Raw genomic sequence first — 13,940 nt, forward strand, 5'->3', positions numbered from 1 at the left:
TCCCCCCGGTGACGAGCAGCGGGGGCGGCCGCAGGGGCACTCGGCTTACCCCGCACCGGGCACGGACCCCGAGCAGGGCCTTTGCACCAGGCAGCAACACAACGTTAGGCAGTTCTACTCTTACGGTTTAATAATTTAGGTTGCCCGGAGACTTTTTCTGGGGGGAAGAAAAATAACATACGGCTTTTTAAAATATGAAGTCGATGACACCTGCCATTACTTACAATTTAACAATAAAAACACATACTTTTTGATAGATGCAATAAATCTTACTGACTTTATTACACGTTGTATTTTAGGATCACTTTACATTCCTAGACAAAAGAGATGATACAAATAAATACAAGCTGTAAAACTATGGACAGAACTATTGACAGGTTCTTTGTCTACAGATCACCTATGAGAAGGTGGAGATCAGTGTTATCTCCAAGGAGCTGTGAGTTCTCATATGGACAGCTGTGCCCACGGGGAGACCCTCGGGCACGTCGTTTCAAAAAGGGGGACTGAAGAAGGTAATAAGCGCCTGGACCACAGAGGGTCAAACCCACCACAGCACACTGCAGCACAGACAGGACCAACGTTCTTATTTCAGTTCCATCTCCACATCTAATTATGGCTTTTGCAGGTTATCTTTTCCAATATGTGTTTTAACACAGCAGAAACAGACCCACAGGAGTCGCACGGAACTGCTGAAAGCCTGACGCATGTTAACCATTACAGACAGAAGAGAGGACAGATCCAGGTTTGCAAGTGTCTCGCTGAAACTCGGCAAGCACTCGATGTTCAGCGAAGGCAGACTTACTACATCCAAAAAAAATACTGAACACAAGTCTGATCTGATCTGTATAACACATCAGCACAGCCCAAGATGCTATAACAGAGGTATGTGTTTTAGAAGATTCAAGCAGCATGCAAATATTTTAAAAAAGGCGCTAGACCTATGTTAAGGATTTTAAGAAAGTGCTTTCACTCCTATGCTTCAGTGTGCGGTGCTTGCTCCCAGAACCAAGGGCTGACTAATGCTGCAAGTCACTTTTTTAAAAAAAGATCTCTTTATACAGATCAGAGCAAAGACGAGAAGGATGTTAAACATTCCTATGAAGAAACTATGATGGCGCACGCTGTCCGAGGGCCTCCTCCAGGAGTCGGTGGATTTCCTGCCATTGGCCGTTAACCTGCAGGAAGCCCAGACGGTTCAGATAACACCCAGAGAGGGGCAAACTTGGCAGGAATGTTTCTTAAAAACTTCAACACAGAGCTCAGAACTTTTGTGTACAGCTTAAGACAATGTATTTTATCTTAATATCAATGCCACTGAGTATCTGGTTGAGGGTAAGTCCACCGGAATGAGAATGTAAAAGCTTCCGTAACAATGTGAGATTGTCCATGAATACACTTTCCAAATCTCCAACCACAGCTCCAATTTAAATACACTGACTAAATATGCAGTTTTATTCTTTTTCCACCCTATTGAATTTTTCACCTTGCTAATGAATTTCTACAGAATTAAAAGCAGAGCCTTTCTGCCATATTAACCAGCTAGCTTATCAACACTAAAACGAGAACAGTTTGCACTGCAATTTCCACTGTACCAGTCCTGCCACAAGGGGAGGTTCCAGCATATGAGTTTAATACAGAATTCCCTATGGAATAGTAGCGACTGAGGAAGTGTGCACATGTGCAGACACAGATGTGTCTGTGTATGCATATTCGTATAAAACATACGTGTACATTGCTACACACATATATGCGGTTATATATTTTGTTGCTGTTTCAGGTTTTAGACCTCCCCTTGTTTCATTTCAATTCTCTGAGCACTTAGACCATACAATCATCTTTTAAAACATCAAAGTACAGAGGATTATGTGCTAGAGAGAAAGAGGGAAGAGTGGGAAGAGAAGGTGACGTTATATTACTCAACAAGAGCCAAGTAAAAGGCTCTCTGTACATAAACAGTGCTTTATAAAAAGGAAGATTACGCCAGGTTTTCATGTTCAGGTTGAAAGAAATTTGTCAGTTGCCTGCTCTCTCAATTATAAGCAAAATCCTCTTTCCTCCACCAAAACTAATATATATATATGTATATATATTAATCTTGTGGTCCAGAAAAGCACTCCATGAATCAAAGCAGCCGAGTTAGCGTTTGACCAGGCCCACCTGGGCAGCTGGCTCACCGAGGCACCATGCCCGCAAGATGCGGAGGTGAGCTGTGCTGAGTGTTCAGTTCCTTCTGCTCATGGGGGTCAGACAGAACGGAGTTCTCCAGCCTGGGTGAAGTCACTCAGCGACACTTAATGAGCACACAAGGCAGAGTCCACACATCAGAGCATTTCTAAACCCAGGCAAGTCCTCATACACTCACACATGTCAGTCTGGAGGAAGTCATCAGTGAGGGAGAGGAAATAGGTAAAAACGTTCATAGGATGACAGCCAACAGCAACCAGAAAAAGTAACATCCCAAGTCTCAATATACAGTGAACTAAAACTTACGAATGAGCTGTGAGACACCAGGCAGGGACACCTTACTCTGTCCTTAGTGTGGCAGTTCTACCTCCCTCTAACCTGCCACAAGAGCCTGCAGCATTACAGGAGCCTGCTTTAGTCACAGGGCAGCTTTGCAAAGAGACCGTCAAAAGCAGTTGTTCTTCCTCCCTTGTTTTCAAAATAAAACCTCTGGAATTAATACCAGATTCCATTACCCAGACTCGGTTACATGCGCTTTCACTCCCAGCAGGCTCTGCATGGACTGGGAGGTGCAAAGGGAAAGCTTCTAACACGGAACAGGTGAGGCACAAAAGGTACCGAATGCTGAACCTCCTCAGACGCCAAGGGACCATACTTACAAGAAGCATGCACTCAAAGGCAGCTCCACGTTACGGTACTCCACCCTCTCCCCAGCTTACAGGGGAAAGCGTAGTCAGCCCAGTGAGCCTGCCAGGAAGATAGCTCTGAGCTAGTGCTACATTTCCTGTGGGCAGTGGGAGATGTGAGAAAATGGCCATACGCCACCCCACAGTTTAAAGTCTTAGTATGGTCACTGGTTTGAAATGCCAGGGGTAAGATGGAGGCAAGAGAGAGGAAGAAAGCTGTGGAGCTGGCACTGGTTTGCAGATGTATTCTTTGACAAGGTGGTTCCTGTTGGTAGGGGTAAGGTCTGTAGGAGGTCAGTTTAGAGCAGCTCTTACTTATGCCTGTAAACAAGGAAAGGACTTCAGTTTCTATTGCTTCCTTTCTAGAGAGCGCAAAGTTGCTTTCAAGACCCTTTTTTTTGCCCTACAGCCCTAAAGGGAGGCACTGCTACCTGGTGGTGAGTACACACTGACCGCTGCCATCCTGCCTGTTCAGACCCACTTCTTAACCCCAAATGATGATGCCAGTCTTTCAAGCAGGAAGAGGAAAAAGCTATGCACCTAGTCAAGTTTGAACAGATCCTCTGCTTTTTAACCTCATTTCCTTCTCACTATGGAGCTCTGGAGCGGTGGTTCTGTTGAGATGACTTTCAACTCTGTCTTCTTATTGCCCAACAGCAAAAAAACCCAGTGCAGCAAAAGGGCTAGTGCAGAAGGAGAGACGGTGATGCTGTGAGGTGATCCCCATGCTTCCCATTGCTTCTAATACACTTTAACATACCTCATGCATTTCTGCTTTCCTAACTAAAATCTGTTTCCCACAGAGGCCAAATGCTGAATTGCAAGCAGGTATCTTCCTGTGGCTCAGTGCACCTGGACTGGCACAAGTCAGTTAAACAGCAAAGAGGCCATCTCCAGGGGAAAGGGGCTGGAGCCTGGCTGGGAGTTCTCTCTGCAGGTTTTTACTTGTCTCTGCTCTCAGAAGGCAAAGGCTGTTCGCGCCCTGGACAGGAACGGCTGGTTTTACTTTGGAACCAGCCCTCGGGACTGTGGGTAGAGCTGAGAACTATGGGTGCCTGCTGAAGAGGATCCCCCTGATTTCCTTCCAGTTTTAGGCCTGAAGAAGTAAAAATGAAAAAATAAACAAAAAGCCCCAACAATGTCACCTGTTACTCACAAAAATTAATCTTCCAAAATCTGAATTTTTTTTAACTGGATTTATTCTCTAATCAGTCTCAGCTTTCATTTCTGTCTTAAGTCCTTTCTTTCTCTCTCTCTCCCTCTCTGATTTACAGGTAAGCTCACCTTCATTTCACTGACAAACAGCAACTGTACTTGTACCTATACTGTTGCCTAGTCTGCTCACTAAAAGTTCAACTCACCTGGGTTTTGATTTTTTGTTTGAAGTGCTCTCAAAGGTTGAAGCGTCCACCTGTATCTCATCTTCATCCTGCAGAGCTGCTTCCAGAGCTGCCTGAACTTTGGGAGCAATGGCTGGACCTTCATAGTCTCTCGTTGTTCGGCTGGGCATGTCAAGTTCCAGTAATACAATGTTCTCTGCCTGAGACAGTAAAAGCAGTATCAAAGTCTGCACTTTTTCATACAAATTGCTTCTTTTCCCTTCAGAAGCTTATTCTGAAATACTTTATAAATGCATGCAGGACACTGTAAAAATTTACATCTCATAGAGGAACTAACCATCCTCTGAAATTCACAATTGCCTGATCAGGAGGGTGAACATGTGAAGATTGTAAACACATCTGGGCTTACCCTGTACCGAGCCTCTGGACGAATCATCATGGACGTCCTGGCATGTTGGCTCAGTGGCCTTTTATATCCTACAGCAGATACCGGTCTTTTCATCATCTGCTGGTTACTAGAGAAAAATGGATATTCAGTCTATTATACACCAAAACCAAAGGCTCCTTTTGGAGTTTATGAGCCAAAACATCTGCAAATTTCACACAGAAATATATTTTAAGAGAACAGAAACTACCTAGGCTGCATTTGCAGGAACAGTTCTCTACAGTCAAGAGACAAGAAGATAAGATGGTTATCCTGCATCATCTGTTCCAAAAGGGGAGGATCTCTACATATTTTTACTATACAGACTGCAAATACATGCAGCTGCATCCAACTTTCTAAATTTGCTGTAGAGAACTTTCTGTGTAGAAAGTCAGGATCTAGCCACAGCTCTCAGAATAATAATTATGATAGCTTTCCTGTCTAAAATAGGAGATAAATATGATAGGAATTTACTGCTATTTTATATGGTGAATGCACTATTACATGTATTTTACATATAATTATTGGGCTCATCTAGAAGAAAAATCCTAATTTTCCAAGAATTTTCCTACTGTACATTCCTATTTTATTCAGCCTAGTAAGAGGAATAAAATTTTTTATTTTATTGTGCAGCAAGAAGCTATGAACTCTGGAGGACCAGTTTAAATCCCCAATTCAATCCCTCTTTTGGGGTACCTTGTTCTTGACAACTAGAGGGTTTTCTGTGACCTATAATTCCATCGCAAGAAAAGATCAGAAGTACACTCACTCCAGACGGGTTATGGGATGGAGTTTCCACTGGTCTTCCTCTTCATCAAAGAATGATCTGTTCATGATCTTATTCTTTTCTTCCAAGGGAATAAAATTTTCAATGATCAGGTGCCTACATGCAACCACAAAAATGGGAAATACACAAGAAACATAATTAGCAGATGACTTTCTCCACTGCTTCTTACCCGCTGACCTAATACAGCCCCGGAAAAGGAGGAAAGTTCTCATTTTCTTATGTTTCAGCCTTGTTCCACAAGCATGTGCAATGCAGTCCCTTCACTCCCCACCAAAAGAAACCATCTCTGTTACAGTTAGTAGCGGTCAATGAAGCGACGTGACTTACTTTAGCTTTAGTTCCCTGGTAAGTTCATTCTGGGTCTGTTCCAGTTCCTGGCGCTCCTTGATGTGCTCTTCTTGGAGATCATGGATCTCCGCCTTCACAGCTTGCAGCTTGGAAAATAACTGGAACAGATAACAAGAGCCAAAGCCATAACCTGCCGATGTTCTTTTCACTTTCACACACAAGTTGATTTTATTCCTAACCCGCTAGACATGGAATAATTTTCCCTTTACCTTTTTGAGTTTTTTGGTCTTTATGTCCACCTCTTGCTGAAGAGAACTATAGGTCTCCTTCAGCTCTAGTGTTTCCTCGTCCCGACTTTCCATCTGTTGCTGGATCTCTCGCTCCCGACGTTTCTGAAGAAGGTGACATACAATATAAAAGACCACAATTACGTTGCCATCTCCAGGCTGACATACATGAAACCAATGCTCAGGATGTTTTTACTTCCCTGGGTTCCAGGGCTTTTGATTTAGCTTCTACTTCTTCCTATCTTTTGCCTTAAAAATACCAGAAGCATTAACTCTTCTTTGTCTTTATTTTGCTATTAAAATCAGATACTGTGAATAAGTGCTCAGGCTTCAATTAAATGAATCAAATGTCATGTTTAGATTATTCCATTTTTTCTTTTTATCAATTCATACTAGCCATTGCACTTAAAGAATCACCAAAGAAAAAGCATAACAGAAAACAAAATTTAGCATGTAGTAAACATCCCTCCCTTGAGCTAACGACTGAACTGTCACTCTCTGAGGTCTTCCAATTATTTTTCATCTACAGACAGCTCCAATCAAGACAGGACATAAATCTTTAATGTGAAAAGCTGGAAGAAAACTATTATAAACTTTCTTTACATATTTCATACAATGACAGATAGGACACCAGCCCTTCCCCCTTCTTTTGAGAGTAATGATTGCCATTGAACCAATTTCAGGGTTAACCCTGGGCAAATAGAAGATATAGTTTCTGCTGATACAATGTTTTATAAAAGCTCTGCAGCTAGGCTTTTTATACAAAATAGCAAATATTCTTCCTTGTCCTACCTGTTCTGCAATTTCCTGTCGTTTCTGTTCCAGGATTTTCTGCTGTTCATTTGTGTGATCCACAATATTTTTCCCTCCCACCAGAAGCTTGCTTTCCATTGCCTGAAAGGAAAAAAAACAAGCTCAGAAGTTTCTCTCAGTAACCAGAGAATGTAACTTTCTCTCAGTAACCAGAGAATGTAACTTTCTCTCATACGGATACAACTTCTCCAGGGCAGCTCCCTTATTTAACATTCGCTTTCAAGTCTGCTGCTACAAGAATTGCTATTTCTTAAAATTCCTATAAAACTGTGGGATTAATGAAACAATAACTTTTTTACATTGCTGCAATGTGTGTCAAAGCTGGAGAACCGAGATACATGCTCTCCTGTTAACAATCGCTTGTTAAGGATGTGTGACAGAACGAAGCATTTTCTGTGCTACAGCTTGTGAAAAGATGTATCATCACATTGTATTGTGCTGATTGGTTAAGATCCTTCGAGATCAGCACATAAGAACAATGAAACAACTAATGAATATTGAAATATGTAATTAATGGTGGAAATGTCAACTTCTGTCTATAAACAGTTTATTTTAAAATCTCCCTATCTAAACACAAATCACTCTCCTGGAAACTTCTCATGAAATATCTTTCCAAATTGGGGAACTCTTTACTCTCCCCACAGCCTAAATAAATTTATTTCAAAAAGTACAAGAAGGAAGAATTCTACCTTGATTTTAGCACTCAACATTTCTGTTGCTTCCTTCTCTCGCCTCAGGTCCTCCATCTTCTTCTCCTTCTCTTTCAGCAGTCTCATCTTTTCTTCTGCTACCAAGCTGTGATCCTCAACTATAGCTTTCTTCTCAATCTCCAGCTTTTCTTGTTGCTCCCTCCAATAGTCATCTTTGTCATCTCCTTCATCCTCACCCTCTTCAGTGTCCTCCTCCTCCTCCCCACCATCTCTCCTCCTTTCCCTCCTCTTTCTTTTGCCAATAGACCGTTTTTCCAACTGTGCCTTGAGTCGAGCAATCTCTTCCTGGAACTCTCGTAGCAGAGCATCCTTAGGATCCTCATTCACTCGCGGCTTGTTCTTGATGTTTTTGGCACGATTGGCATATCTCAGTGTTGTCAGAGTCTCCTCCACGTTGTAAGAGGCAGGGCCTATATTGGCCACCATCACAGTTTTGGCATTGCCACCTAATGAGTCTTGAAGTAACCTGGTCAGCTTTGAGTCCCGGTATGGAATGTGTGTGCTCTTGCCATCTACTAGGGCAGAGATAACATTGCCCAAAGCTGAAAGAGAGAGATTGATTTTAGTAGCTTCTTTTAACCTTTCCCCCTGTGCTCCAGTCTTAGCTTGCCGCTCGCTGCCTGCAAGGTCTACCAGGTTGAGTTTTCCAACACGGATGTGATTCTCTCCATCAAGTCCTAACTCGCTGCATTCGATAGTGATCACAAAAATAGCATGAGATCGAGAGCTGTGTTCATTCATGTTGGTGGCACCAACTGAGCGATTTTGGTTTCCCACGTTCATGACGTGCTCTATCTCTTTGACGCTTTTTGTAACAAAGGAGGACAAATCCTTAACATATACGCCTGTGTCTGGTCTCTCCTTTAACTCCAGCCGCTTGGACTGATCCTTTGATAACAAGTCTCTGATTTCTTCTTGGTATATTTCCAAATAAGAAGCTCTAACTAGGTATTGCTGATTTTGAGATCTAGAGATGTGGGTGAAGATGTGATCGAATGAATTGGGGATGACCCCTCTTTTTTCAGGATCACCACGCACCCCTTCCATCGTATATGTTTTCCCTGTCCCAGTCTGTCCATACGCAAAGATTGTCCCATTAAACCCTTGCAGAACAGAGTCCACAAGAGGTCTGAAGGTCTCATCGTAGAGTTCAACCTGTTTGGAATTCCAGTCATACACAGCATCAAAGGTGAAAGTTTTAGGCAGTTCATGAGATGTTCCCCGCAGATTCTTCACTGAGACCTGCCCTAACTTGACGTCCACGTTAACAACTTTTTCATATGAAGCCGTCTTCTCTTTGCTATTCATTGGCCGGCATCGTACCACCACCCTAACAGACTCAGAGCTCTTTAACTTAGACATGACAGCAGGTCTGAGGCTGGTGTGATTTGATCAATGGATGATCCCGTGCTAGAAACCTAAAACAGAAACAAAGGAGGAATATGTGAAGGCAGTTTTCTACAGGTGACAATTTTTCACAAAGCCAAAGATTTGACTCATCTATTTGAGCAGCATTTTGCATTCATTAAGTTGCAAGGGATTTTGAAGAATAAAAATAATGTACAACATAAAAACTTTAAAAAGGCCTGAACTGAGACAGTGTTATTTTACCAAACCCTGTCCATCAAACGGTACCATTTCTACAAGCTCTGCTGCGAAAAACCTTCATCAAATCACATTTTACAGATGGTAGAGACCCTTTCCTTCACTCTTAAAAATAATCATATGGCTTTTTAAACTATTTATGAAAACAATATAGTACTTTGCCATTCTCTTTGCAGTCAGGCTTTTTGTTTTAAATCTCATACTTTGAAAATCCAGTACTGTCTTGCTCTCTCCACATTGTTCAGGCTCTTGAAAGGTAATCAGTCAGGTGTTTTGATTAAGTTCTTTACCTACCCACAAAAATTCAAGAGAGATTATAAATTATAAATACATCCTTTTCAGAGTTGACTCTTCTTACGCCTCCTACATATTGACTAAACCTTCTTATCTTTTTGAGACATTTATATTACAATCCCCTCACATGTGATGTGATGTGTCATCAGGACCATCCTGCCACAGAAAGTTTAAAACTTATGCCTGGGTTTTCTTAAATGACAGCAGTTCTTTGGAACACTGCCCAAATGGTTTTTTGCTCCTGTGCATTACACTTCTAATGTCACTTTCTAAAAGCCTACTTACAGAATAACAAATCTCTAACTGGAGTGCTGCAGCTGCAAGGATTCAAGATAAAAATCATTAAATCATTTGTCCATTTCCAGGCATCACATCCCCTGAATATTCTACATTTCCACACAGGGGAGAACTGATGTTACCTTTCCTTTCTATCAATAATCAAGTGAAAATAATTGTTGCATGAAAGTTTTCACACAGCCTTGCGATCTAGCTCACTACAAAGGACATCATTAAATCAGTCAAACCTAGCAGAGTCTTCCAACACTTGCAAATATGGTAAAACAAACCAGTAAGGGGACTGAATTACCACAGTGAGGTAAGCTCTGGAATCACTGGGTAAAGAGGAGGAATATTTCTATCACCTAACTGCAGCGAGGCGAGGGTGCATACTGCTGTAGGATGCCTGTGTTGTGCCCCCACCGAGGGCACAGCTGCAGTCCTGTAAATTCAGGCCCTTCACACCACAACATTCAAAGTCACTTCTGGTCCTGTGCTTGGCCCAGGGGGCACCCAGGCGCAGCGCAGCCGCCTCCCTGTCGCTGGACAGCCGCTCTCGGCACACCCATGGCCCCAGAACTCCTTGTCTTTCTGTTCCACTTCCAAACGTCCCGGCCAATGTCGATCTTGATTTGTATTTTTTGCACAAGTATCGTCAGCACACTTGAAACAGAGAGCAGCATTCCCTGCTCACATTCAGCAGTGAGCAGAAGGGAAAGCTATAAAGCTGGAGTAATCCACATCATGGCTCGTATAATGCTCAAGCAACCAGAGAACATCAGGCTGTGAAGTGGACACCTAACAGGATTCGCACTTCTCAGGGTTCTGAAGATAAGTTTAAGCCCCTTTTGTATCAATTCTTATAAAAATTTCATAAAGCACTCAATCCTTCAAGCCCACCCTCCTCTTTCTGTAATGTGACTGCCCTCTGTGAAAGGATCCTGCAAACCAACATTACTGTCCTCCTCAGCTAGAACTTGCACATCTGTTTTTATGAGGAAACTGAAGACAACCGTACTTACTTTAGGTATTTCAAGCACAACTGTTCACACAGAGCTATGCTATTTTTTAATTTTTTTTTGGTGGGATTTCCCATAAAAGCCAGCCCAAGCACACTAACGTACTGAAACACGCTTCTTGCTCCTGCTTTGGTGTTCCAACTGAATCAGGTTTACAAGATTCAGCATTGATCTAAACTCACGATGCATAAGCCCACTTCATGGATCAGAGTCCTTGATGACTCTGGGTGGAGAGGAAGAAATGCTGTTGCACCCCCCAGTCATTAGCACAATGAGCTGCCATTTAAAACAGAACAAAAAGACTGTGTTACTACTAAAGCAACAGCCTTACATGGAAGATCTAAACGGCACAGCTTGTGGAATGCCATGTGATTTCTAATACGCTTTTTTTCCCCAAAAAAATATCTTTCAGGAAGAGTTCTGAGATCCTTCTGCCAACTGGAACAAAACATAAAGCTAATATCCACTGGAAACCACAGGTGGTGCTGGCACGTGTTCAGTACATTCTCACTGTTCTGCTACCAGCTGCATCTGCAGCAACCCAAGGATTTTGTCAAATTGGTTTTTATTCAGTAATTGCATGTCTCAGGAGAGCTTCTCAAACAAGGTGACAGAGAACTTCAGGAGCAGAGCTAGAGGGCTGAGAAAGGACGCAGAACATTTCTAGCCCAAACCCCAGACTGCCGATCTGCGCTACCAAGAATAACAGAGAGTAATAAACCAACAAGTTTAAGAATCGTACAGAAACCTCGATATGGCCTTTGGAACGTTTGTGATAGGAAACACCTTGCTATTCCTGTGGAAGCCTGTGGTAGCTACCAGGAGGAAGATGAGGAACATGCACCGAATTGACCAAACTGGACAATCATCCAGAAGCAGCACTTTACAACCTTCACAGTGAATTCAAACTACTACAGGAATTTTTTATTGCTTCTGAATAAAAACACTTCCCTCATAATTGACAACTCCAGATAAAGATGACCCTACCATCTGACCCACAAGGAACATGTACTCTAGAACACCAACAGAGGAAGAATATGTGAAATGGGACAAGTCTTGCAGAAGCATAAAAAGCAACTCTCCCTAATCATCACGAGTAGCTGTATACACAAGTACATGCTTCTCCTTCCATACACTCCTGAGATATTCCCATAGTTCAAGTTCACAAGAGACTATCTTTTTGGACAAGTTCATATAACAACCGATGCTTCTTATATCTGCAGTATTACGAGGAACGTTCACATCAGCAAATACTCCAATTAGGCATGAATTCTGAAAAGCAGAGCCTTCATTTATTTTAGATAAATAACATCCAAAACACTATTTTGATGAGAAGTGCTGCTTTGTAAGTGATGCTGACTAACATTAAATGATCAGAATTAAGTTAATCTTCACATAGACTGCTTTTTCACAGGAGCTTGCGTCGCCGTCCACATGCTCACCTGGAAGTTAAAGGTGAAATATCCAGCACATCCCCTCTGTGACAGCTTTGGCAGAGATATACATTGAACAAAAATTATGCTGCATATTTGCTGTTCCTCTGGGTATATCTCATCAACACAAGCTTGATAATCTTTTGACACCTTTCCCCATTTCACTGGTAAGTCTCTTTTTGTAGTCACAGATAAATTATTTCATCCCTGATTTGGGCTATTTTCACAACAAGCTATCACAAATCATCTCCAGTTATTTTAGCTACCGCTGTGAAGTTTACTGGAAGCATAACAAATTATGTTTCTTCTCAGATTTACCCAAGTGTGTAACTGAAAAATAAAACCAATTAGTTGGCAGTGTTTGTATTCCCCAGAAACTCCATGGCAACATCTGAGCTGCCCAGATCCCAGCCAGACAGGGATGACCAGAAGAGCTGGGAGGGCCACAGTGCCACTCACTCCTCTGCTACGAGAAGGGGCCTTTGCTCATTAAATTAGTTCAGCCTAAAGTGACCCGGGCCAGGTCCCTAAGAGCCAAGGTCAAGGTGGAGATGAATGTACTTAAAGCTGTGTTCCAGGTGACCAAGAGCGGAAAGTGGACAAAAATCAAAGAATTTTTGTTTATTTCAGTTAAGGTAAGGTTGTGCCTGAAAAAAAATAAGTGACACCACAGCGTGAGCATAAGCTAAGGTAACCACTTCTCATCAGAAACTTTCAGGAGTCGGGACATGAGAGCTCAGCCAGCCATGCCCAAGGAACACTGTGCTTTCACTGGGCACCTATTGCTTACTCTGCCTCTGGCAGGCTGAAATCCTGAGGTCTCTCTGCTTCCTGGCCTAAGTTTAAAGATCTCAGGAAGAATTTCTTGGTATGCTGCCTAAATCTTTACCTCACATCTCTCTGCACATCGCCAGAAAACACTTAAAAAATTATACTACTTTCTTGCAGTTTAAATCTTTCAAATATTTGTGGGTTCATAATACCTTGGCTTAATTGCTACTGTCTTTTACTCTGTCCTAAGCAAAACAGGCCTATTCTGTGGCTGTTCTCCTCTCACCTCCCTGCCAAACAGGACATCCCCGGTGCCGCTGCCGGAGCTGGGCCACAGCGTGCCTCCTGCTGCCAGGGCCACCACGCGCCCTGATTTCACCTTGTGCCTGCGATCACCTCCGTCTGCTTCAGCACAGCACCCCACGGGGGTGCCCCTGCCCCGGGGGCCGGCGGGTCCGGGACCCCGAGTTCGTTTCTAGTTACGGGTTCACCCGAGCATCGCCGGCCACCCTCGAAGCTGCGACACTGGGGTCGCTGGGAAGGGGTCCCGGAGGCGCCTGGACAGCCGGCTCGGGGGACAGGGACAGCGGGCCGTGACCGGGAGAGGAGCGGCGACATGGGGGGACCCCGGCCCGGCCCGAGGCCTCGCCCGGGGCAGGGCCCGCCGCCTCCCTCCCTCGCCCCGCAGCCGAGGCCGCGCCCGCGCGTGTAACCGGGGGCGGCCGCGGGGTGCCCCGGGCTGTCACATCGCGAGGAGCAGCGGGTGGCGGCGGGACCGTCCCACGGGTGAGCGGCCCGGGCCGCGGCGGCTCCTCGGGGCGGTGGCGGTGGCGGCGGGGCCCCCGCACCGGCGGGCCGGACCAGGCCGGACTCACCTGCGCCGTCACCATGGAGCCGTGCGGCCGCCTCCTCCCGCGGCACCGGAAGCGGCGGGGCGGCCCCGCCTCCTCCCCGCCACCGCCTCTGACGCACTTCCTTAGCAACCCGCGCGCCCGCCCCCACGCCGGTACTTCCGTAACGATC

At 44.1% G+C, this 13,940-nt stretch overlaps 1 protein-coding gene across 4 annotated transcripts; it reads right to left on the reverse strand.

Annotated features, from left to right (window-relative positions):
- Window positions 1-258: 258 nt before the first annotated feature.
- On the reverse strand, window positions 259-13,870 carry KIF3B (kinesin family member 3B). Of its 4 annotated transcripts, XM_075108430.1 has the most exons (10): window positions 13,789-13,845; window positions 9,328-9,414; window positions 7,499-8,937; window positions 6,789-6,890; window positions 5,979-6,101; window positions 5,749-5,867; window positions 5,404-5,517; window positions 4,620-4,725; window positions 4,232-4,410; window positions 259-3,966 (listed from the first exon to the last, which is right to left on the reverse strand). In XM_075108430.1, the coding sequence occupies exons 3-10, from the start codon at window positions 8,879-8,881 to the stop codon at window positions 3,873-3,875; spliced, it is 2,220 nt and encodes a 739-aa protein (XP_074964531.1). In that variant the 5' UTR covers window positions 8,882-8,937; window positions 9,328-9,414; window positions 13,789-13,845; the 3' UTR covers window positions 259-3,872. The 4 variants fall into 4 exon arrangements, with proteins under 4 accessions (XP_074964531.1, XP_074964530.1, XP_074964532.1 ...); XM_075108429.1 differs by lacking the exon at window positions 9,328-9,414 and having other exon boundaries at window positions 13,793-13,870; XM_075108431.1 differs by lacking the exons at window positions 9,328-9,414; window positions 13,789-13,845 and adding an exon at window positions 13,204-13,753.
- Window positions 13,871-13,940: the final 70 nt, after the last annotated feature.

Source organism: Phalacrocorax aristotelis, chromosome 13, assembly GCF_949628215.1.
Source record: "Phalacrocorax aristotelis chromosome 13, bGulAri2.1, whole genome shotgun sequence".
NCBI lineage: Eukaryota > Metazoa > Chordata > Aves > Suliformes > Phalacrocoracidae > Phalacrocorax > Phalacrocorax aristotelis.

Coding starts and splice junctions, on each gene's coding strand:
- KIF3B (XM_075108429.1), bottom strand. CDS start 8,881: ATGTCTAAGTTAAAGAGCTCTGAGTCTGTTAGGGTGGTGGTACGATGC. Junction 5,518..5,748: donor ACCAGGGAACTAAAGCTAAA/GTAAGTCACGTC, acceptor GGTTGCATGTAG/GCACCTGATCATTGAAAATT. Junction 4,726..5,403: donor CATCCCATAACCCGTCTGGA/GTGAGTGTACTT, acceptor ATTTTTCTCTAG/TAACCAGCAGATGATGAAAA.